The sequence below is a fragment of the Falco rusticolus genome, chromosome 6 (assembly GCF_015220075.1).
Source record: "Falco rusticolus isolate bFalRus1 chromosome 6, bFalRus1.pri, whole genome shotgun sequence".
Classification (NCBI taxonomy): domain Eukaryota; kingdom Metazoa; phylum Chordata; class Aves; order Falconiformes; family Falconidae; genus Falco; species Falco rusticolus.
Genome location: NC_051192.1, coordinates 34428909 through 34453430, shown reverse-complemented (window position 1 = coordinate 34453430; position 24522 = coordinate 34428909). Strand labels below are relative to the sequence as shown.

Here is a 24522-nt window from a genome sequence, read left to right as displayed (position 1 = left end):
TTTAACGTTCATTTGATTCTATGGAGCACCTTTAACTAAAGGCTTAGATTTGTAAGACTAAAGAGGAAAGGTAAGACATATCAGAAAGACAGATCTCTCTTTCTGTGTGTTTGCAGCTCTCCGTTTATTGTATATGAAAACTTTTCATATTATTCTGGTTTTTATCTCAGCTTTTCCTCTGATACTTTATAGTCCGTGTTTACGCATGATATTGCAGAGGGCAATGTTATACTTGCCTGTGTGATTGAATAGAAGGTGAGCTTCATTTTGATAACAGAAAATATGAAGTATTTCATACTGAAATGCTCTGAAAAAGTTTGAGATGATATCTGAATATGAGGTTGGGCAAGACTGAGAACCTAGGGGAGGACAGGCTAGTCAGTCTAACTTTGGTCTTGGGAAGGTAGTAGCTCATCCTTGAAACCATTTCCAGGCACATAAAGGACAGCAGCAAGTATCATCTGCCTAGATATCAGTAAGACTTTTGACACTGTCTCCCACACAATGAGGGTCCCTCTCTGAACATCAGGGAACACTTGTTTTTGGTGTGTGTGGTTTTTTTGTTTTGTTTTTGTTGTGGTTTTTTTTTTTTTTTTTTTTAAACTGTGCAAATGGCTGAGCATTGGTGCAGGTTGCCCAGGGAGGTTGTGGAGTCTCCGTCCTTGGAGATACTTGAAACTGTCTGGACATGGTTCTGGGCAACCATCTGTAGATAGCCCTGCTTGAACAGAGGGGCTGGAGCAGATGACCTCCAGAGGTCCCTTCCAAACTCAACTGTTCTCTGATTCTGTAGATTGTGGGCCAGTACATCTGAAATCTGTTGTTTGTTGGTCTGTATCTCGGCAGGTCTTTAAGTTGGGGAGCTTTGTTTTCTCCTATGGGTACAGAAACCTTCACTGAGTTTTCAAAATACATTTACATTGTTCTTCTTTCTGGCCTTCCTTTCATGAGTTTTTCTAGATTGCATGAAATGATATGACAGTTATTAAAATGCTTGTGACTCTTTTCTTAGTATAAAATAAGAAACTAGAGCAGTAGCTGCACTTCTGATACAAAAGGATTTGGCTTGTAGTTCATCAGTGCCTGTATGTGTGAAGATATATTTTTGTTCTCGATACTGCATGTTACCGCTCTCATTCATGTGCCAGAGTTGTGTATTCACCAGCAGCTTAATTCATATACCTTGATGTCAATGCTTGAAAGAACTCTTCTGAGAAGTTCTTGTCATCCTCTGGTGACTCTGGATTTATACCATGACTGAACTCTTCAATCATCTCTCCACCTTCTTGGACTTATCTCTTTCTGTGGCTTCAAAAATGACCTTTTGTAACAGCTTCTGTCATTTTTCAACATCACAGCTTTTCCCATTTCCTTGCATTTAATTTGATCTTCCTTTTTGCATGACCATTTAAAATTTTATGCACAGTCTTAAGCTCACCTCCCCCTAGGAAATCCTCAGCTTTCATGTTGGCCGTATTCCTCTTTGGCCCCCTGTTCCTTGAGCTCCTTTTATAGTTTAGTCTGTAACTTACGCACTCTTCCCTCATTTCCTTATTTGTTTGTCCAGCTTTTGAGGTGGTAACTTGCAATAATTTATTGTCCTCAAATGAGACTCCTTTTAATTTTTTAATGGCTGCTCCTACTGTGCAGCTGGAAACTCTCACTTTCATCTGCTGAACAAAATTGATACCTGATATTGAGAGATGGTTTTCAGAACAGACTTTGAATACCTGTCCTGGTTTTGGTGGGAATAGAGTTCATTTTCTTCCTAGTAGCAGGTGCAATGCTGTGTTCTGGATTTAGTATGGGAATAATGTTGATACTAAACTGATGTTGTAGTTGTTGCAAAGTAGTACTTACCCTAAGTCAAGGACATTTCGGTTTCCCATGCTCTGCCAGCGAGCAAGTGCACAAGAAGTCGGGAGGGAGCAGAACCAGGGCAGCTGACCCCAACTAGCCAAAGGGATATTCCATACCATGGAAGGTCATGCCAACTGTATATAAACTGGGGGAAGTTGGCTGGGAGCTACTGATCGGTGCTTCAGGGACTGGCTGGGCATTGGTAAGCAGTTGTATTGTGCACCTCTTGTCTTTTTTCTTTTTTTTTTCTCTCCTGTCTCTTCTTAGTTACAATTGTTATTATTATTGTTATTGTCGTTATATTTCAATTATTAAACTGTTATCTCAACCCATGAGTTGGACCTTCTTTCCTGTTCTGCTCCCCATCCACTGGGGGTGGGGCTGGGTAGTGAGCGAGTGGCTGTGTGGTACTTCAGTTGCTGGCTGGTGTTAAACCCTGACAATAACCTGTTTTTCCCAGTCATCTCGTTTTATGGTTAAACTGTCAAAGTTGTAGTAGGGTGGCTAGTGTAGTTGTTAGGCCTCTTTTTGTGGTTGAATGGCTGATGTGATTAGTAGAGATAAAAGTTTAGCCGTAAACTTTTTTCTTCCAAGTCCTTGTTTCAGCTTTTTTTTTCCTTTTTTTTTTTTTTTTTTTTTTTCTTCTCCTTTTGGAGAGTAGGTTACACAATAACCTAGCATTCTGAAACTATAGAAAATTTAGTGATTTAATGTAATGGTTGTAGGGCTGTCTTCATTCAGCACTCCTACTGAGTTTAATCGCATTCTTATCCATTAACTTTTAACAGCATATTGTAAGAACATCTAGGAGAAATGCCAGTGATTGTGGTATCTACATAAGAATTTCTATAAATAAGCACTATCAGTGTCTTGGAAAAAGGTGTTTTCAGAAGCTGTGTTGTAGGACCACATATCCATAAATAATCAAAGTGATTAATTTAATTCTGGAGCTCTCAATTGTGTCCTTGAAATCATAGAATGTGCTTGCTAGTGTTTTAGTTTAGTCATGAAAATATTTATTAATCTCAGGTACATGATTCTACCTGTCACCACCACCTCCCCCCCCCTTATTGGTATTCAAACGGTGTAACGCCTTGTCACCAGTGCAATTGGTCAGAAGTCTGCTCAGTGCACCAGAAGAATACTAAAGTTTGCAGCCTATGAGCTGAAATATGAAATAGCTTTTGGTGTTTTGTGGATGTTGCCGCTGGTGTATTGATGAAGGTCTGTCCAGAATTTCACAAAACTGCTGAATCTCTTAATGATTTCAGAAATATCTTGTGAACTGAAATGGAATTTGCCTTGGTAGCTTCAGTTATAAAAAGTAATCTGCATATACAGGGGGCAGTTTACTCTCTATGCTTTGCCCATGCCAAGGAAGGATGAAGAATCTGTGAAAAAGGCATTCAGCAACCGTGACTCTTCACAGCTACCTGTTGTCACCTCTCCAGTAAAGAAGAGAAAACCTCCCTTTCCCTGGAGAACGGGAGGAAATGTAAGGACACTTTTGTTTAGATTTTGCTTAGTTTGGAAACTGGAAGACAGTGTAATAGAGAATGATCTCCTCCTTTCATCTCTTTCCTTCTTCCATCCTGTTCACTGCTGGTAAAGCACGGAAAGGTCTCCTGTTGCCCACCAATACAAAGCTTTATGAAATCAGAGATGAAGAAGCCTTTTCCAGGCCTGGTATAGAGGGAATGAACCTAATTTAGTAGAAGAAATCTAATAAATGGCATGGCCAGGTAGACCACATCTAATTGTGCATATTTATGCTCTCACAAAATCTGGCATTAGGATAAATGCTGAGATTAAAAGCAAGGTCTTTCCCTGAAGATTGCAGGAAAGCATGTCCACATGAGGCTTCCTGCATTCTTGGTAACTTATACCTAATATTTTTCAAGTTTCCATCTTCCCATTCTAAAATAAGCTACTATGTTTTATTAATAAGAAATATGGAACACAGATACAAAATGGAAAAAAAAAACCAAACAGTATAGATTGGACTTGATTATGACCTGTTCAGTTTCTTGGATATGGTACTACTGTATGGCTATTGAGGGGTGGGATTGGTTTTTAATGCCAGGGTGATTTATAGCATGTAGTGATTTAGGAGCAGTTTTGTCCACTTCCTTTTCAGAAAAGTTTATATTTATAGGTATGTTTAGATTATTTGACTGTTCTAACAGTACCAACAAAAGACCTACAATGAAAATAATGCTAATTTAGGAGTAATCAGGCATATTTCCTATTAAATTGTTGGTGTTTTCACTCCATTGGTGCTTTTGGATGAGGCTTGGAGTTCCATGTAAGTTAATAAGCTAAGAGGATGATTAAAACATACTGATAGAGGGAACAAGGCTAGAAATTTTTTAATAGGTGTTTGGAGGTAATTGAATTTGCTTGGCTTTTATATTGCTCTTAACTATAATCAGTTGTGTTTCGTGTAATGAATTCTAGTACTACAAAATAAGATACCACTGCAAAAAAAGATAAATATTCTTAGTATGCTTTCTCCCTGTAGTGAAGGACAATCTGTCATTTTCCTAAGTGCTGCTGTTTTCATGGTTATGTTTTTAAAATTAAACAGTGCCTCTGACTTTTTGCTTTTCTAGATTCCATAGGTTAATTAAGGTTATTTCAGAGTTAAATTTCAGTAGGCAATACTGAACATAAGCATTTTAACATAAGTCATTAAAATTTATTCTCAAACTGCATTGATAGCAGTTCATAGTATATTCTTAATAGGTATCTGAATGCTCTGCAATCAATGTGTGTTAAAGTGCTCGTAACAGGAATAACGTAGTGCCTGTGGAAGATAAAAACATCCTGTGCTTCGAGGCATGCTGTGATAGAAACAGATAAATTAATGCAGTAGGTGGGTGATTTTACAAGCAGAACCTGTTCCTGGATATATGACTGACAAGAGACCTGCTGTAGCACCTTTATACTCTTCAAGCTTTGAATTCACCAATCAACATGAGGAGAAAAATTAAATTTTCACAGGACTTTTACCTGACATCCCAGACAAACATAATTTTGTACTGGGTTCCTACCATGGAGCTATCTACTTTGATAGATTTAGAGCTAGTCATTATGCTTTTACAGCAGGTGGTGCAGCAAAATAAAAGCATGCTGTTGAATAAAAGGAGCAGATTGTTCCGACTAGTCATTTGAGCTGGATGAGAAAATTGTATTTCATTTCTGGTGTGACACCTTCATAAATATGAGCCCCAGAGAAACCATTGGTAATGGAGCCCTGTGTAAGGGGAAAGTTGTGATGACAGAAGTTTGTTGTGTGCCTGTAGTACAACTCTCATGCTAGACTTGATTTTTTTTTTTTTCCTCCTGTATTTGTCGTCTGCTCGTTCTTAGTGGATGAATTTCTGGGCTTATAACCAGATCCTTAAAAGGGAGGAGCATGAAATTTAGGATGTTACTAGTGTGTTTTGCATTTTGTATAACTCCAGAAGTAGTCAGGTGCAAGAACAGATCTGGGAAATGAACTGTAAAGTTGTGTTCTTTCAACTGTCCTTCTATACATGCCGCTCTGTGGCTGAAAAAAATCCTTTGCAATGCTGACAGGTTATAGAAATAGAATTCGGGAATGAGAACACTTGTAAAATAAATTTGTTTCAGAAACCTAATCAGGTACTGCAGTTTCCCTTCTCTCTACCTCTGCTCCAAACCCAGAAGATGCAGATCTTTCACTGCTTTCCCTTATTGGTTTCTGAAACTTAGTGCCAGATTTTGGTAAGAATGTACTTGGGAGTTCTGTAGGATAGATATTGTAACTATAGGAGACTTAAAAGTGCGTGCCTTGTTCCTATTGTTGCATATAATTTGTTATACTATTTTTTTCTTTATTTTTAATTATGTAGAAAGTGTGACGTAAGAGAAAGAAATAGATTCTTTGTTGCATTTAGAAAAGTGAATGCCAGCTGTTCCCTTCTCATACCCCTGATGTTGTCTTTTTGTAAAGATGGTATAAGGCATGGCCAGTAAATATGTGTTATTCTTCATCAGCTAGTTTTATCAATAGGTATTTAATTTTTTGCAATTTAGTAGTTTTCTGAACATTTTAAATTGTTTTTTTACTGTCATTTTTCTGAGTGTGTTTTAAGGGGCACTGGAGTTACTGAGGTCTAATAAAATTGACATACAGAATTTTTAGGTGATATGTGGAAAGTGTCTTTTATCAGGAAGTCAGTAGATCTCCAGTATCACATCCCTATAATGCTATTCATAATAAATGTTATGGATATCCTAAATTTCATGTAATATTTGTGTGCAATTGACAGTTTCCATTCTAAACGGTAAAAGTGGCATGATCTCTAGGAAGTATAGTGAGAGCACTGGTTATAATAATTGTAATGATTAAAGATAATTAGTTCAAACTCTGAATCAGTTTTCCTTTCTGTCCTGAGCTGATGAGCTGGGAGGCCACCCCAAAGTTGTAGTGGATGTCAATTTATCAGTGGGAGTTTGACACATGCTTTTCTTAGGCTTAATCTTTTTTATAATTTAACCTGGTGGGGAAAAATCCATTCAGCTCTTTTTCCTGGGTTTGTATGAAAGGATGTAGGATAATGCCAGAATCAGAGCAGTGTCAGTAACTGAGTGTTGGTGCTAAGGAAATAATCATGATAACATTTCAAAACATACAGTTTGTCTTTAAATTCAAGCATCTTCCAAATAACTTCTTATGGATGTACTGAGTTTCCATTTCAAGTTTTTGGTAGCAGGGGGGCTTACAGGGGTGGCTTCCATGAGGAGGTGCCAGAAGCTTCCCCCACGTCCAGTGGAGCCAATGCCAGCCGGCTCCAAGAGGGACCCACTGCTGGCCAAGGCTGAGCCCATCAGTGATGGTGCTAGCACCTCTGGGATAATGTGTTTAAGAAAGGGGGGGGGGAAACTGTGTGACTGCAGCCAGAGAGGAGTGAGACTCTGTGAGAGCAACAGCTCTGCAGACACCCAGGGCAGTGACAAAGGAGAGGGGATGAGGTGCTCCAGGCGCCAGAGCAGAGATGCCCCTGCAGCCCACAGTGAAGCCCATGGTGAGGCAGGCTGTGCCCCTCAGCCCACGGAGGGTAACGCTGGAGCAGGTACCCACCTGCAGCCCGTGGAGGACCCCGCGCTGGAGCAGGGGGATGTCCGAAGGAGGCTGTGACCCGTGGGAAGCCTGTGCTGGAGCAGGCTCCTGGCAGGACCTGTGGATGCCCGGAGAGAGGATCACGCGCTATGGAGTGGGTTTGCTGGCAGGACTTGTGACCCCACGGGGGACCTACGCTGGAGCAGTCTGTTCCTGAAGGACTGAGCTCCATGGAAGGGGAACCCACGCTGGAGCGGTTTGTGTAGAACTGCAGCCCACGGGAAGGACTCATGTTGGAGGATTCCATGGAGAGCTGCCTCCTGTGGGAGGGAGGGAACCCACACTGGAGCAGGGGGAGCGTGTAAGGAGTCCTCCCCGTGAGGAGGAAGGAGCGGCAGAGACTACGTGTGATGAATTGACCAGAACCCCCTTTCCCCATCCCCCTGTGCAGCTTGGCAGGAGGAGGTAGAGAATTCGGGAATGAAGTTGAGCCCAGGAAGAAGGGAGGGGTGGAGGGAAGGTGTTTTAATGTATAGGTTTTTTTATCATTATCTTACTGTAGTTTCACTGGTAATAAATCAAACTGATTTTCCCCAAGTCAGAGTCTGTTTTGCCCATGACTAATCAGTAAGTGATCTTGCTGTCCTTGTCTTGACCCATAGGTGTATAGTTACATTTTCTCTCCCCTGTCCAGCCAAGGAGGGGAGTGATGGAGTGGCTTTGTTGGACACCTGGCATCCAGCAGGGTCAACCCACCACAACAGGTGATGTGTAAACATTGACTATGTGATCTTTATTAAATTTAGGTTAATCTTAATGACCTTGTTATTTAGTGGAGCTTTAATTTCTGAAAGTTTGGTGTGGGATATTCATATGTTTGTTTTTATAATGAACACTTAAGATTGTTTCTTTTATGAATGAAAGTGCATGTCAGGAAATTTTTATGAGGCTAGTATGATTTGTCACTTACCATTTAGAAGGATGTGGAAGAAGAATGCATGAGAGTTCTAGGTGTGTTTAAGCTGATGTTAATAATGTCGTGAAGAGTATGGGAAAAGATAGTGGAAACAGTCCATGGTTTGTGTAGAATGTGTTTCCCAAATACTACTTCCAACAGCTGAACAAATTTGATTGACCCAAAATACAGTTATGTTTGACAAAATGACCATACAGACTTAAAATTACTTCTGTTTTCCTAGTTTACAATTTCAGCTGTCTGTAGGGTGTTTTTTTCTGATGGATCACCTGATTTTTCTTTTGAAGTTGATTGTTGAGGCTTACTTGATGGCTGCTGCAGGTGTGGCAAGTCATGGCTCTGGTTGGTGTTGCCTTTCAGCAGAGTGTGCTGCTTATTCCCATCTGGCCCTTCTGGGCCATGTTTGATGGCAGCATTATTTTGAAGGGATGAAATGCTGGCTGCCTTGCATGCCAGTCCCCAAGCTCACATCAGGCTGTTGGGGTTGGACCAGTCTGGTGTATTGCTTTGGATGTCATAGCATCATAGAGTCATTTAATTTGGAAAAGACCTTTGAGACTGTCAAGTCCAGCCGTTAACCCAGTACTGCCAAGGCCACCACTAAACCATGTCCCTAAGCACCACATCCACACATTTATTTTAAACATGTCCAGGGATGGTGATTTCACCACATCAGATGGGCAGCCTGTTCCAATGCTTGAGCACCTTTTCAGTAGACAATTTTTTCCTAACATCCGATCTAAACCTTCCCTGGTATAAATTGAGGCCATTTCTTCTTCTCCTATTGCTTGTTACATGGGAGATGAGACCAACCCCTGCCTGTCTACAACCTCCTTTCAGGTTGTGGTAAAGAGCAATAACATCCCACTGGAGTCTTCTCCAGGCTAAACAACCCTAGTTCCCTTAGCTGCTTCTCTTAACACATGTGCTCCAGACGCTTCACCAGCTCCGTTCCCCATCTGTGGACACGCTCCAGCACCTCAATGTCTGTCTGGCAGTGAGGGGCCCAAAACTGAACACAGGATTCAAGGTGTGCCATCACCAGTGCTCAGTAGAGCAGAACAATCCTTTTCCTAGTCATGCTGGCCACACTGTTTCTGATGCAAGCCAGGATGCTGTTGGCCTTCCTGGCCACCTGGGCACACTGCTGGCTCATGTTCAGCTGGCCATGAACTAGCATCCCCAGGTCCTTTTCCACTGGGAAGCTTCCCAGCTACTCTTCTCCAAGTCTGTAGTGTTGCATGGGGTTGCTGTGACCCAAATGCAAATGTGACCCGGTGCTTCTTGTTTAACTTCATACAACTGGCCTCGGCCCATGGGTCCAGATCCCTCTGCAGAGCCTTCTTGCCCTCCAGCACATCAACACTCCCCCTCAACTTGGTGTTGTCTGCAAACTTACTGAGGGTGCACTTGATCCTCTTGTCCAGATTATCAGTGTCAGTGTGGTGTGCTTCCAGCTGGGAGATTGACCAGATGGGCAGAAATTGCTTTTAGTGGCATGGCATGTGTTGGTAGTTAACGCACAAATTCCAGTGGCGGGGTAGTGTTGAAGATAAATTTCAGGTTATGTATCACCTGTACCTAAAGGAGTGTGATGGTGATACCTAACAGGGCAGTGGTTGTTACTGAAGTACCTTTTTATTTGGTTTTGGTTTGTAGTTACAAATGGCTGAGTTGGAGATTCCTAACTCATTGTTTGTTGGGTATTAGCAGACTGTTCTCAAAATGTTGGGCAACAAATGTGAACATGTATTTGAGATGAGCTGCTGAACCTCGTTGGAAGGTACTAAACATTCATCAAGCCAATCCATGTTCTTCCTTGAACAGTGCTGTTACGTTATTGTGGGGAGTGGCCCAGTAGCTGAGTGAGGGTGCTAACCAGTCCTAGTCCTGACCTACAGTGTACTTTTCAGATGTTTGAGTGGTTGAAGACTGATTTAAAATACATATAGTTTTGAAAAAATGACTGGGAATAAAATACATTACTGCAGATTTCACCCACTCACCATCTCTTCTTGTGTTTTCCACACAGCATGTCACACTAGTTTGGTCTCTTAGTACCCAGAGTTACTGAAATAGCATGCAGGCAGTTGACTGTTAAAACAGAGGAGAGATCCAGATTTGCTCATGTTTTAAGTCATAAAGAGTAGTCTGCAGGCAGTTTAAAATGCTTAGTCTGTCTCATTTTCTTAAACCGGATGAATCACTACAGCATTGGCTTTTACTTTACTTGCCTTTAAATGTCACGATACATTGGTAAGAGGTGGTGTGCTCCGTGATTTAAGCAGTTGTTACAGGGTTGATTTTGTTTAGGGTTGATAATCTGTCCTGATAATCTTTGTTCAATGTGCATGCAATAAATGGGCACTTGCTTGTTCTATGGATGCAGCAGTGATGCACTATGCACAAGGAGGTTTGGATTTCTTGTTCTATATTAACAGGCATGTTGTTAGTGCTAATCAGAACCCTGATAACTAAAATTAATAGTGGGAGCAAAGATGAGCAATTAAGGACATTCATCTTCCAAATGAGTCCACAAGATTCATTGGTAGTTTAAATTTATATACTGAGGGCACTTAAACCATTAAAAAGGGTAATGGGTGCCCTGCAGGCGTGTGCTTCAAAGCCATATGTCATTTTGGTGCTGGGACAACAGACAGTGATAGCTTCCCTTTAAGGGAAACTGCTATTCATTTATCAATTAAATGTCAAAGGAAACGTACATTTTTGCTGTAGAGTGATCATAGCAGGGTATTGTAAGTTAAATCAAACCCCAAGTTTTACGTTTTAAGCCCTTCTGGCTTTATCACAATATATGTTAATTAGAAGAGTCTCCCAGTGGTAATAGGGCATTGGAGTTGGGACTTTTAAAGGCATAAATATTTCTTTGATGCACAAATACTTCTTTTTTTTGTGCCTTGCAGGCTTCAGCAGTGATATAGTAACAAACGCAGTGCTGACTATGAAATGTTGGGACTTTGGTGCTGTTGGTGATGCTGTGCTTATGTTGTCACAGGGGTATCATTTGAGAAGGTTTTGCGAACATGGAGCTGAATATGATGCTTCAAGGTTTTATGGAACAAGGACTCAGCAGAGATTTTGCTACAGTGTAGAGTTCTCTTTGGCTGTTGTTCTTGGCAGCCAAAGCACTGGTTAAGAAGTGGTTCTGGAAGTGCTTGGGAATGAGTATCTGGCAACGGTTTTTAGTGAAGCAGAATTAGCTAAAACTTGTTTTTGTCATTTATTTAAAATGACAAATACTTAATGCAGAACTGTGAGAATTATTTGAGTTGTCTGTAACTGAAGATGAAACAGTCTGTTTGGGACACAGTCTAGATTTGCAGATGAAATTTTGTAAAAGGGACTTCTTCCCCAAATATGAGCACTGTTTTTACAAACTCTGCCTGTTGTGTAACATTTGAATATTCCATTCTGGGTAGGTAAAAAAAAAAATAAAAATTATCCTCAATTTGTTTACGTACATGCCTGTTCCTCCTTTCCTTATCCTCTGGTCTGCCCTAGTTACAGGCCACGTATGTCTTGTATGGTCTTCAGTCTCCTGTTCCCCACCTCCAGCCCATTCTCCTCCAGGTTGTAGTGTGGGCTGCTGAGAGCCTGGCAGGCTTGGGAGGGTGTTTGCTGTTGATGCGGTGCTGTTGACTCATGGTGACACTAGAATGTATCACCGTGAGGGTTTTTCATTTGTTCTTCGGACTTGCAGTATTTGTCCCATATTTTGTTTTCACAAAGTCAGACAATAATGTCAACAAAAATGCTCCTGTCTAGAGATGTCTTCGTAATGAGGAATTTTTGTTGTAATGACAGTTGTTAATTGGACTGATAGGCCCAAACTACTTAGGACTGGGAGGATGTGAGAAATATCTTCCCTGATTTCCAAGGGTTGTTTATAATCTAATACTTGAGTTCTTATGTAACTTCTATTCTGGATTTAAATATACTGCATAAATAAAGATGAATGCACTGTGTTCTCGCTCTTTTCATTCTTTCCTGGTCTTGCCTTTTATTTTTGAGCAGAAGGAAACTCATGGACTGTGTGCCATAAATGGAGATAACTGATACCGCAGTTGTATGCGTGACATCTGTGTTTTCTTGTATTTATGCTTTACTTTTTCTTTGACCAGGATCTTTTGATTCCTTTGTTTCTTCTTTCTGAAACCTTGATCTCTTTCCATGATCATCAGGTTTTCTTCTCTTTCTTCCCCAGCCTTCTTAATTGCCTTGAGTTAAGAATGCAGTAAAAATTTACTGAATGAGACAGGGCAGATGTTGCTGTGTTACATAGCAATTTTGTGTGTCTGTCCGTCTGTGTCCCTGTCGTTCCCTCCCCCCCCCCTTTACATTCCTCCCATTCTTCTTTCTCCCTGTCACTTCTCACAACTTTTCTTGCAAGGTTTTTGTATCCATTGTTTTTGTCACTCAGAAAAAGCACCCTGAATTTGTGTACTGTTATGCTAGACTTAACAAAGCAAGATTATCCAATTCTGCAGCAATTGTTTCATTTCTAAGTAATTTTAATTATTTTGTTTTGGGCACATTATTTATGCTCGTTGTTGGTTTTAGGACAACTTATGCATTCAGTGCATCAGACTTGTTGATTTCCAGCTTTTATTTTTGAGCCTAGTCCACTATTTTCTGTTTCCTTCTTGGTTTAGATAGTGTGTTGCTTTTTGTCACAGAGGCACTGGGCCAGGTTTCACTTGGGCTGAGTGACTCATCCTGTGATCTCCTGCTCTGAAAGAAGGTGCTCTTGGGGGAAATTGGTTGTGTGAAGCACAGACATTTTAAAAAAGAGGGGAACAATGATGGGTGAGCTCCTTGTGAGTTTTAACTTTGCACAGGCAAGCCTGTGAACTATGCCACAGGTTGCTTGGGCTTTGTAGGTGTGGTATGCTCAGGAGGAATACCTCTGCTTTTTAAATAAACTAATTACGAGTTTCTTTCCTAGGGGGATGCACGTTTGATGATGGTCCTGGACCCTGCGACTACCACCAAGACTTGTACGATGACTTCGACTGGGTACATGTCAGTGCTCAGGAGCCTCACTATTTGCCACCCGAGATGCCTCAAGGTGAGAAACTCCACAGATACTAGAGGGATAAGTTTATTAAGAAACTCTAAGCCTCACTGAATATGGCCTCAAGGCCATACTCTGTGATCTCCACTTTAACCTTTATAACAGAGGTAATAAAAAGAAAAAAAAAATTAGAAATGTAACAGGCTTGGTAATGGAGACACCTTCTTAGATCAAATTTGCCTTTGAAGTTGTGGGGCATAAGGGGAGAAAGGGAGCCATAACCTCTTTTTCATTCTGCATGGAATTCCTGTTGACTCACAGTGAAATTCTGCATCTTAAATGACAGCTACTATATCGATTGAATTATTCAGGTTTGCATTAGAAGAAATGGTGAAAAAAAGGATACATGCAAAACCCCATATGCTAATTCCTTCCTTTCCCACTCCCCAACCGCGCATCATCTGAAGGTAATCAGAAAAACTTTGATTTATGGAAATATTGCTGCTGTTAATTACTATTTAGGACAGGTAATGAATAACTGAAGAGGTGCAGCCTACATGACCTTGCCTGCTCACCTTTGATGAACAGCTTAATCGTCGCTTCCCAGACAGCATGATATGCTGAGAAAATGAAAGCATTTGAAATTCAGCTACATTTTCCAATTAATAATACACTAAGTAATTAATCATGCAGAGGAGGAAAAAAGGTCGTGGCTATTTTATTTGTATGTAAAAGGTTTTGTGAAGTGAGGTGTGTGTGTGGAGAAGGAGGGGGAAATGTTGCCACACAGAAGTAACCTAACCTCTTTGCTGTTCCTTCCCCTGCCTTTTATACATTATTGTGCATTAATAGTGGTGGTTAGCGTATGTAATTCTACTTAACTGCTAACTAGCTGAGTTCCCCCTACTTTGGAGTCACTGATATGAGCAGCTGTTACTATGCCCTGTGTCTGAAAGTAGGTTAATTAAGATCTACACTTTATTTAATGGACTGCTTGGTGCTTCAAGTTCGCATACGGAAGAGTAAATTTAAGCCCTGAAGTCTCAGCATTCATGATGGTCTTGTATTAATAAATCCAAAACAGTATCTCTCCTAGAAAGGCTGAAATGAGCTACTTTTCAGTTTGCATTTCGCAGAGCCTATGTGGGTTGTTAAAATTCTTGGAGGTATTTTAATTGTGATGGAAGCACCATTTTGTATAAATTTGGGTGTTCTCAGACCTCAGGCACACCTTGTATAGGGAGAACAGCAATCTGAGGAACTGTATTTTGAATGGATCTAAATGACAAGATAGCTGCTTCTTCCTTCTCCCAGATAACATACCTGTCATCCTTAGGCAGATTTCAGAGTTAAATGACACAATGCTTTCTGACTTTGGCACCTGGTTTCTGTTCAGTTCTGCTACAGATCCTTTTCCTCTGAGTGTAACACGTGGACTCTTCTAGAAGACATTCTCTTTTCACATCTGTGTGAAATTGTGGCTGCCAAATAAAATCTAGCAGAATAAAGGGATGTTTCAGAGATAGTCCAAAACAAATACAGAAGCAGCTCTGATTACTATTATTATTTTTAATACCTCTGGTTAGAATTCTAGACTACGTGGATCACTGTTCAAAAGCTTAATGTTTGGTAATTGAGATCTAGACTAAAAGTGAGCAGTCTCATCTGATGAGCTGCCCTTAAGAAGTTCAGTCTTCATATTCTGAACATCTGTACTGTATCTAAATACTTAGAGTTGTGCTATTTCAAACACAAAAGTGCTCGAGTCTAAGAATGTAACAGTTCTAAAATGAGTGCTGAATTCCTCTGGTGGTTCTGCAGGAAGTGGAGCAGCAAAAGGTTCATACAAAAGCAGAAGGGAAATAACTGTGTGCTGTCATCTGTTGTGCAGTTTTTTAATACTGCTGACCCTGCCTTATTGCTGTTGAAACTGTAGGTTAGAAAGCGGTCCACTGCTCGTGGAGAAGTTATCCAAGTAGAATAAGATGTGGTAATGAAGGTATTAGTGAAATTAAACTACTGCTGTTTCCACTTTGGAAAATGCTGGCTTTCCTAACTTGTAGAAGCCGGGGATCTCCTAGGGACCAGAGTCAGCCCACTTTTTCCTGCTCTGTCAAACAACAATAGGAGAGAAAAGGTACCCAGAAAAACGCAGAGGCACAGAAACTGAAGTGCTGGGGCAGGGACTGTTTTCTCTCCATCTCTTCTTCTCAGGCTGTATAATCCTTCAGCTAGGCATAAGTCTCAGTGCATCTAACGCACGTGTTGATGTCTTCTCTGTGGACACCCTTTGTAGTGTTTGCAGCCCTTGTCTCTTACATTTCTCTGGAATACAATACAATGTCCTGCCTTGACCTTAGTAAGGGAAATGTGTATTCCAGTACAGCTTTGTCGCAGAAGGAACACTGTTTTACCAGTATGCCGAAAAGATAATTCCCTTATGCTTAGTGTGTGGCTTTCAGGACTCTAACTTTACCAGATTCACCCAGAACCATCTTAGTCATAAAGGATTATATTCAGTTTTCAAATGTGAATTTTTAGACTTCAGTAGCTTTGGAAAGTGGGGGTTTTGTTTGGTTTGTTTGGCAGTTAAAAATAGGGAAAAAATGACAACTGACTTCAAGTTTTACTCTTGATTCAAGGGAGGAGTTTAACTTAACATTGTGCTTTGGACAGGGACAAATCATGGGAAATTTCGGACCTAATGGCACATGCTTTGAAGTGCTATGAAAATGTGAAAACTTGTCCTAATGGAAAGCATTTTGCAGGTATAGCGATAGTAAATACTATTGGTAAGGCAAGTGTAATTACCTCTGAGTAATTAATGCGACTTCAGAATTTTTTTATACTGACATAAATTGTATTTCTCAAATTATGAGCAGAGGCAAAAGCCACTTATGTTCTGTTATGGGAAAAATAAATGCAGTACATAATGATTAATTTTGAAATAAAGTGAACACTTAGAGCAGGTGCTTGTGTACAGCTTTAAATACCAACTTGTAAATTGTTTGAACTGCAGCTTACATGATAAAACCTTTGGATTACTTATTAAAACCTTGGAAAACACCTGGTGTCCAACATGAGGTTTCTAAGAGCATATAAAAGTGACTGTACTAGATCAAGCTAAAGGTCCGGTTGTTTTGAGAATAGCCATTAGCAGTTGTCCAGGGAAAAATGCAGAGGTAGGACAAATGAGTGGTGATCATGCCCTCAGCACTCTTCCAGTTTCAGGCTGTTTGGCCTTTAGGAATCTCCTCAGCTAGAAGAAGCCTTTATTTGTGATGTTCTCAATGAATTCATGTTCTTGCCCTGTCAGCTTTGTCTTTATTGTGTGTGGGCTCCTTGAAGACTTCTCGTATCTGCTGTGTCCTATAACAGTGCCAATGTTTGTTACAAGTCATGGGAAGACGCAGCTATTCTTGTTCTGAATTTGTGCATGACTTCTGTTTGGTACATGTTGGTCTTCTGTACAGGAAGTGAGCAAAGCAGATTCCTTGTCACCTTCCCCAACCCATTCAAATTCTTTTTGTACACCAAAAGTAAAACTGCACCCTTCTTCTGACATCATTCTAGGTCGAATGGTCCAAGACTATTGAGTTGTTCCTTATGTAGAAATGATTCTGCAGCTGTGGGATTTGCATTTTGTGTGGGGCACAGTTGGTAATCAAGTGTTACTTTTGTAGACATGGTGACAAAACTTAAGTCAAAATATTTACCTGAGGGGTCTTTGTACCTCTGAAGACAGGCATATATATCTTGAAGCAAACTCTTTAAACTTGCATTATGTTTTCCAGTGTATGATTTTTATACATTATACAATACAAAATAGGAATTAGAGAATGCTATTAAGATGAAGTTCAATTCTGGCTATGGATTTTTTCAGTTATTTTAGGGGACTATTCATTGTGTGTCGATAACTTTGTTTTGCAGAACACAAAGCAAATAATAGTGCTTTCTTATATCACTGAGAACATGCAAAGGGGTGATTTTATCCATATTAGTAATACATTTACTGGTGTTTTTACCCTTTGATAGAGAAGATAGTTTATTTACTGTGTTTGATTTGCCTGTTAAAAGCAGCATTATTTTGAGGCTATGCAGGGCTGGGGCGTGAGAGCCTGTAATGGGCTGTGTGATGGGGAGCCACTTAATGAAGGGCGTTTTTAATACAAGGGCTATTACCCTCCTGGATACAAATGCATTTTGAAGAATGTCTAAATTACAGTGGACAATAGTGACATGCTGAGATGGACATCTTGTTTCTGATCTCTCAGATGGATAATGTGCCCAGAGTGGATGTGTGCTATTTTTTTTTAATTGGTTTTCTAGAAATCTGAGGAAAATAAATTAACAGTACTGGGGTAAGTCCTTACTTGTCATGACTTAAAGTCATCTAGCATGACTGAAGGAGAACAGATTAAATCTGTAAAGATGTTCCTTAGTATTAGAGTGTGTTTTGCAAACGCAAACTTTAATTTTTTTACAGTGAAGAGTATTGCAGAAATTATTTTTTTTTTTACTTTGCAGAAATTACGTATATGACCTTACCTGTTGCCCCACTTTAAAGGATAAAACTAAGCTCACGACTCCGAAAAAAAGGAAAAGAAACAGTCCTGAAAAGAAAAGTGTTACGTATTCTGGTTTAGGCTGACATTTTTGGGTTGCTAATGGAAGACTATACGGTTATTTCAGAGTGGAGAACATACATGGTGATAGGTAATGGAGGTGAGAGAAGTGTGTTGACAAGTAATCTTAGGCCACACTTTGATGGAAGTTTCTTCTATATGGGTTTTAGACAGACTGTCTCTGACTGCTCTTTCCCGTGTCCTGTCTTTCCCAGGGGCATATTGTTATCTTGCTGCCTCTTCCCAGTTGCTCTGATGTGCCTGTGTTTGCGAACTGGTGTGGATTGAAATTAATGACACGGGGAAAACAAAAGTATGCAGCATGGGTCACTTTGTTAATCCTGCTCATCGTGCAGCACTAAGAGTTGTTACACTGGTGCAACTGATGAGGACCATGGGAGCTAATGGCATGGGTGGGTACGGGGGTGGTATAAAAATCTGGGGCATCTGAAAGTAATATGAAAATTACACCCTTAGGTTGGTGTGCAGCTTTAATTTTCCTGTACAAATAGTGCTGAGTATTTGTTGCGTCTGAAAGGTCAGTTGTGCACTATATAAATTTTAACTTGTACAGAAAAGAAATAACTTTTGTGTCACCTGCATGACCCAAAATGAATTTCAGCACAGGTCCAATATAAGTGTTTATGAAGTGTATGAATGAGAGAGGAGAGCCAGGTGGTCATGAAATTTGTGTTTTAATATAGATTTCCTGTGAGTGTGGCTCAGGAAGGAAAGCTGTAATGTAGGTGTCATATAGATGAGACTTTGGGCTTTTTACTTCACTTACACTTGAATTTTTCTCCTGGAGAAATGAAGCCACCATCCCATGAATAAATTTAAATTCTATGAATGCATATGGGTACAGTCAGACAGAAGTTACCGGGGAAGCAGTGTCTGGTGAAAGATGGGTGTTTCTTGAGGTGTTGGAAAGATGAGATCTTGTCGAACAGCAGGAGAACCCTCACCATGTCTGGACTTACTGAGCTCTTGTACAGACATGCTGCTCAACACATGATGCACCAGCTTATTGTTTTGCACTGCAGAAGGGTGAAGTTTAAATAGAATGCTTTCTGGGTCTCTTTATTTTAATAGACTAATAATGTTTACCAGTCTAGTGAACAGCGGAGAACGCGCTTTTCAAAGTTTTGCTTGCATGGCTGTATGACTTGCATTGCTAGTATAAAGGTACTAGATCAGAGAAACTGTGCACAAGGGGAATTTGTTGACTAGTTCATGGATTGGCAAATGCAATTCAGGAAGGTAGTATTTTAAAGTTTGATCATTGAAAGCTTATCTGGGTTATTACATTACGAAAATAATTGTGAAAGCTTGGATATGTGTTTGGGGCCACTAAAGGAATGTGAAAGGAAGTGAGACAACCAGAATTTCTTATGTGATGGTCTAGATGAGTTTTATTTAAGGTGACTGAGCGAATTTTTTTTTCTCCTCTTTAGATACTTCAGTTTTCATATACTCCTTGGCCCCAGAAGGTGACTGATACTGTTTCCTGTTAAACTTGTCAATATATTACAGGGCTGAATTTATTTGAAGTACTTCCCTGATCAGAAAAACATATTTTACTGCTTTTCTTGTTCAGTAAGCCTTGTGGCTGGTTTCTTGTCTCTGGTATTTGTAGCATCTTTAACAGAAAGAAGCCTACCTTGTTAGTGCAGTGCAATTATTGTCTACCTTAAAAGAACAGCTGTAAACATCCTAATCCTAGTTGGCTGGCTCAGTACAGTGTACTGATCAATCTATTGACTAATTCCAAGGATTCCCTGTTGTTCCCAAGCACACTTCACTTGGTATAAAGTGAAGCGAGGAGGGGGTGCAGGGGAAAGCTTTTTAGATAATGCACAGTGCAGCAGTGCTTTTGTACATTCAGATAAGCCATTTTTTAAAATCAAGAAATTTAGGCACAGGGTTAGTAAAAGCAAGTTTTTTGTATAAATAGAGATGACTTTTTCTCATATAATACTGATGTGTTGGTTTTTCATTCATTGGCATGGATGGATTTATTGTTTCATTTGGGTGGTGAAAGACTGAACACTTAAAAGATTACTTGCTGTATTTGCACAAAATATACTTCACCTTCAAGGCTAGCTGCTATACTTGCTTACATAGACTGATATTTGGCTGGTTGTGGTTTGGTTTGTCCCGGTCCCCCCGCCCTTGAAAATTCTAATACTATTTTGTTCAGCCATATCTCTTATATGCAATATAGATTTCCAAAAAGCTGCTCATTTCTTCTTGAATAGCTTATCTTTTTAATGGCTTGTACATGTCAAATGAGTGTATTTTATTGATATCAATTATGTTTTAGAAAATCTGTCAGATTATTGTTTTGAGTATAGCATATCCAAACTCCAGTGGAAGCTGTATAAAATGCTGCCTACTGAGAAACTGTTCCCTCTGTTTCTTTTTTTTTTCTTTCCTAGTTTAGTATTTGAAGCCTATTAGTTTATTACTCTTAATCGGGAGTAGTAAATCAAAGCAAGGTGAGAAATCCATTTGCTATAGATAAAGTTCCAAAGTAGTAGGTGTGTTTTGAGCAAATCCACCTTTGCCGTGCTGGTACCATCAGAGCATTCATAATAGTATTCTTGCTCATGATGCAGCCGCCTTTGCATGGTGCAGCTTTCTAGCCTCCAGTATCTGCATTGTGAGATGTTCAAATGGTATTGGCACAGTGTAGCACTGTTGCGGGGTGAGGAAATGTCTAATTCTTGTCAACCCTTACCACAATTAGTCAGGAGCCCGGGCTGTAAGTGGAAGTGTTCCGTTGCTTATATGAAGTCAGCTGCTCCTCGAGGAACTCTGAATGTCAGCAAGAGGCATTACCTGAAGCTGCTGTTTAGGTAGCATTGTGAAGAATGTACAAAAAGCGAGATGGTACTATGCTAGTCTTTCAGAGTTGCAGGGAAAACAGGGTTTAAATAACACCTTGTTAGCGTGGAAGGTGTTCCAGATTATTTGATTTATTTAGCGTTCAGAGTGTGCAAGTCTGGAAGCCTGAAGCACAGCTGAGGAGTAGGGCTTGTTTGATTTCTCCCAGCTTCCCTGTGTGGACAGGAGCAAGCTAGCCCTGCTTTTGAGTACTGTATCTGCATGCTGTGTCATTGTCCTACCATTGTTTTCAGTCTCAGCCTGTGCACGTGTGTCTGTGTGTATCTGTGTGTCCCACCCCCGAGATAACAGCAGTTGGCCTTGTCTTCAAATTTTCTGGCTATCTTAGAGTGTAGTGGAGGGCCAGACGTGAGCTCATGTACTTCTGCTGCTCATGTGGCTTCATCCGGCTCAGAGCATGGACACTGCTCATGTGCTTCTGCCCATAGAGCGTGCCATAGGGTCAGCCCATCTGGTGACTTTGTACCCTCTGTTTGGCATCCTTTGGCTGGACCCTTTCACAGAAAAGATAAAAAGCAGACAAGTGTACGTGAACTTATTTTATGTTTATATGGTTGCTTCAATTTGCTACAAGTGTAGGTGGCTCCCTTCCCCATATTTCTGGCTGCTCCTATTCTTTAGCTTTGACATTTTTGTTGGTTGCCCTTACTGGAAACCTTATCGCTCTGGTTTCCACTCCCTCTCGCCTGTGTGCAATTTTTAGCAGTCCAATGGATGAATGCCAGGTTCAAGCAACAATATAACTACAGGCTGTCATGCAGGAGCTGTAGAAGAGGCCATCTTAGAAGTAGGGGGGAAAAAGTAAAAAAAATTTACTACTTAGAAGAGGGAAATTAAAAACAGGGCCTTGGAATTATTTGGGGGAGTAAGTGAAGGAAGAACATCATGGCATATGAAAAGAATGGTGTTCAGACAAGATGGAAAAAAGCCCCATAATAGAATGAGGAATGTACAGTGGTGGTTAATGCAGATTATTATTTCTGAAGCAATAAGCTTCAGAAATACTATGTATTTCTGCAGTCAGAGTGCTGTGGTAACTCTTTGTGCATGAGTAGCTCATGATCTGAGAGACTATCTCCCCTTCCCCATACTATATTCTCACTTTTGTCACATTGGAAGCAAAGCCTCTTATTAGTGGAAGCGAATCAGTGAGATGCCTTGAATTCACTGCACAGTAAGGGTATTCCCAGTCCCACTTTTAATACAGGACCTATTATACAACTGGAAACTAGTATCTGAATTACCTACACCTCTATAACCTGAGCAATGACAACCCCAACAACAGAAGCAATGCCTGTAAAAACAAACAAAAAACCTTGGAAGTAAGATGAGGTGAAATTCAGTAAGCCACATAATGGCAAGAAAACCAAGGCAAGTGATGCTTTCATCCATATTTTTTTCACGTAGAGCGCCTGAAATTTTCCTGTCTGCTTAAATATGGATTTTTGAGCTCTCACCCTTTTGCTGCTCTGTATGTAATTTATGTTCCCTTATTGTGCTTTTGCTGCAAGTCTGTGCTGATGCAGCAGTCATTGACGTTTGTTCATAGTGATTAAAGCTGTGGTAATAATAAAACTTATATTATTTTCAGAACAGTTTTGAATCAACTGAATAGATTCAAACATATTTCTTAAGTTGTGGTGAACTAATGTAACAACTGTGTTGAGGAAACAGTAAGATTTTTTTAATTTGGCCATTTCTATCATTTACTTGTAGAGATACTTGTTCAAGTTGCTGTTACTGAGCTAATTATGATCAGTAAGGCTTGTTTCATATCTCCCCCCTGTTCCCATCCTTGCTGGGATTATTTTGTTTCCTTTCCCACCTCTCTTTATAGAGATTCTTTGAAAAGACAAGTGTTGAGGGTCACACAAACCTCATTTACAAGTATGTAGGCTGTGAAGAGGCAATTGCTTAGGTGGATGTATTAGAGGAGGAGGTTTATGTCAGGTGTGGGAACAGGTTCAGTTGTGTTACTTTGCCTCATAGGTGATGTTTTGTGTTTGTTTATGAATCTTGCTTAATCATTAGCATGGGTAATGTTGCTGCCACGGTTACGGTGTCATCTGAAGCTGTCTTCATTTCTTCTCATCTCCTCCTGAACTTGAAAGTGTAGTCTCCTTTAAACATGTTTTAGTGTAGATTTTAGATTATTATTCAGAAATTAAACCCATGATGAACATGACCCGCTTGAAAAACATAGTCCTTTAAAAATGTATTGCATTATTTTATTCCAAAATATGTTGCTTCTGTCCACAAGTGGGTGGATTTTAAACGGATTTGAACTGTAGTTAAAACTAGCAAGCAAGATAACTTGAATTAGATCATACATTTTAAACTTTGATTTGCATTTTATATAGTATATGTTTTGGACAAGACAAAAGTAACTTTGTGGGTTTTTTCCCATTGTATCCTTTCTCTTAAAGGACTTTTTGTCTCCTTCAAGAGGTCATTCACCAGAGCTGTCAGCCATGTCACAGGCTCAGATAGCTTAGCTATCACAAGTTACGTGGTCTTCTGCTTTCCTGGGGGAGGTACAAGTGGGATTATGTGCTGTACAGTGGGCCAGCACTTGCAGCTATACAAAGGGAGATGATGCGTGTTTTACAGGGCAGCTTGTGTGTGATTTGGGAAAGGATATGTACCTCTTTGCATCCCCTCTTTTCAGTTTGCATACTCACAGTGTTAGTTTGGTTTACTCCCATTTCCCTACAAGAGCTTGAGCCCTTTTCATTGTCAACATAGCAGACATGCTGGTTTCTTCAGGGTTTATGGCTGGAGTGAGCCATTGAGTTTCTTCTGAGAAGAAACCTGGGTCTAGGTGCTGACAACTTGGGATATTTAGGTAGCGACCATGTTGCCTCAAATTTACTGCTTCTCAAATTGGGCCATCTTCTAATGCTATTGCAGCTTTGCTTGTGCTGTGTCCCCTCATGTCCTGCAGTTTACAATGCATGTGCTGTGCCTGAGACATTACGCTGTAAATACATTTCTCAGGTGGATGCAGAATGTCCCTTTTACTATTTCTGGTAGTGTAAACCGAAGGAAAAATGTAATGTGGACAGCAGTTGTTAACAGGGCTCCAGAGGAGAGCTGGGGCAGGTATGATGAGGTGCAGGTGTGTGCCAGGTATGAGCCTGTCTTCTCCAGAAGGTGTTGAACCTGGTCTACATGGGCAAAGCCAGCTGTCACCAGCTGGCTTGGAAACTGAGGCTCATTCTCCTTGCCATCCACAATAGCAGAATAGACACAGTGATACTGAATCCAGGTCAAGTTACCAAGAACAGAAAGAACAGAGGTTCCAGGTAAGCTGGGGAATAAATTGCTTGTAGCAGTGTCTGTGCGTCAGTGGAAAAGTATAGAGAAGGCAGATGTCCTACCAGACAGCTATGGAAACACCAGTCTGCTTTTTCACTGAATGTTTTACACTTGTCCTACTGGACTTGAAAAAAAAAAAAACAACACCTATCAGGACTCTACTTTGGCGAGGTGTAATTACAAAATACTCTTGACTAATAAAAGCCCAAGGGCATGATTCCTTTCCTTTTTTCCACTTTTTTTTTTTGTGCACTCTTGATTTTGTTCTTTGTTTCATGAAGCGAAGATGCATTTAGCTCTTATTTTGTTTCAGAGGAAATAGCTTTTAAAGCTCACAGTCTATTCTACAGTATAATCACAGCTTCAGAAAAAATGGATAGAAGTGCAGAACTTAAACGTACACTTACAATGTACAGTGCTGGACTATCTGGAGATATTCCAGCTAACCTTGTGTTCCTGAGGTAGGAAAGATGGCCCCACTCTCTCCCTGGGTTTGAGTTAGCTTGGTTGTATGCTGCACTGGGGCAGCTGTTACTGGTTTAGGGACATGTGTATTTCACAGCGCTGGGAAGACCTGCTTGTGTTCACGCATCTAATGTAATGTTAGAACCATGTATGCACCAAAATGGTGATTAACAGGGGATTAGTGAGTACTTTCTCAATGCTTCAGTATTTTGCCATTCAAAAATTCACAAAACACCATCTTAAAAAC

The 24522-nt window shown here is 40.3% G+C and overlaps 1 protein-coding gene across 1 annotated transcript in view; it reads left to right on the top strand.

Moving 5' to 3' along the window:
- Positions 1-24522, top strand: part of PTPRK (protein tyrosine phosphatase receptor type K) — a 412271-nt gene that overhangs the window by 76971 nt on the left and 310778 nt on the right. The window contains 1 exon segment of the mRNA XM_037391780.1: positions 12892-13014. Coding sequence (XP_037247677.1) covers positions 12892-13014 — 123 coding nt within the window.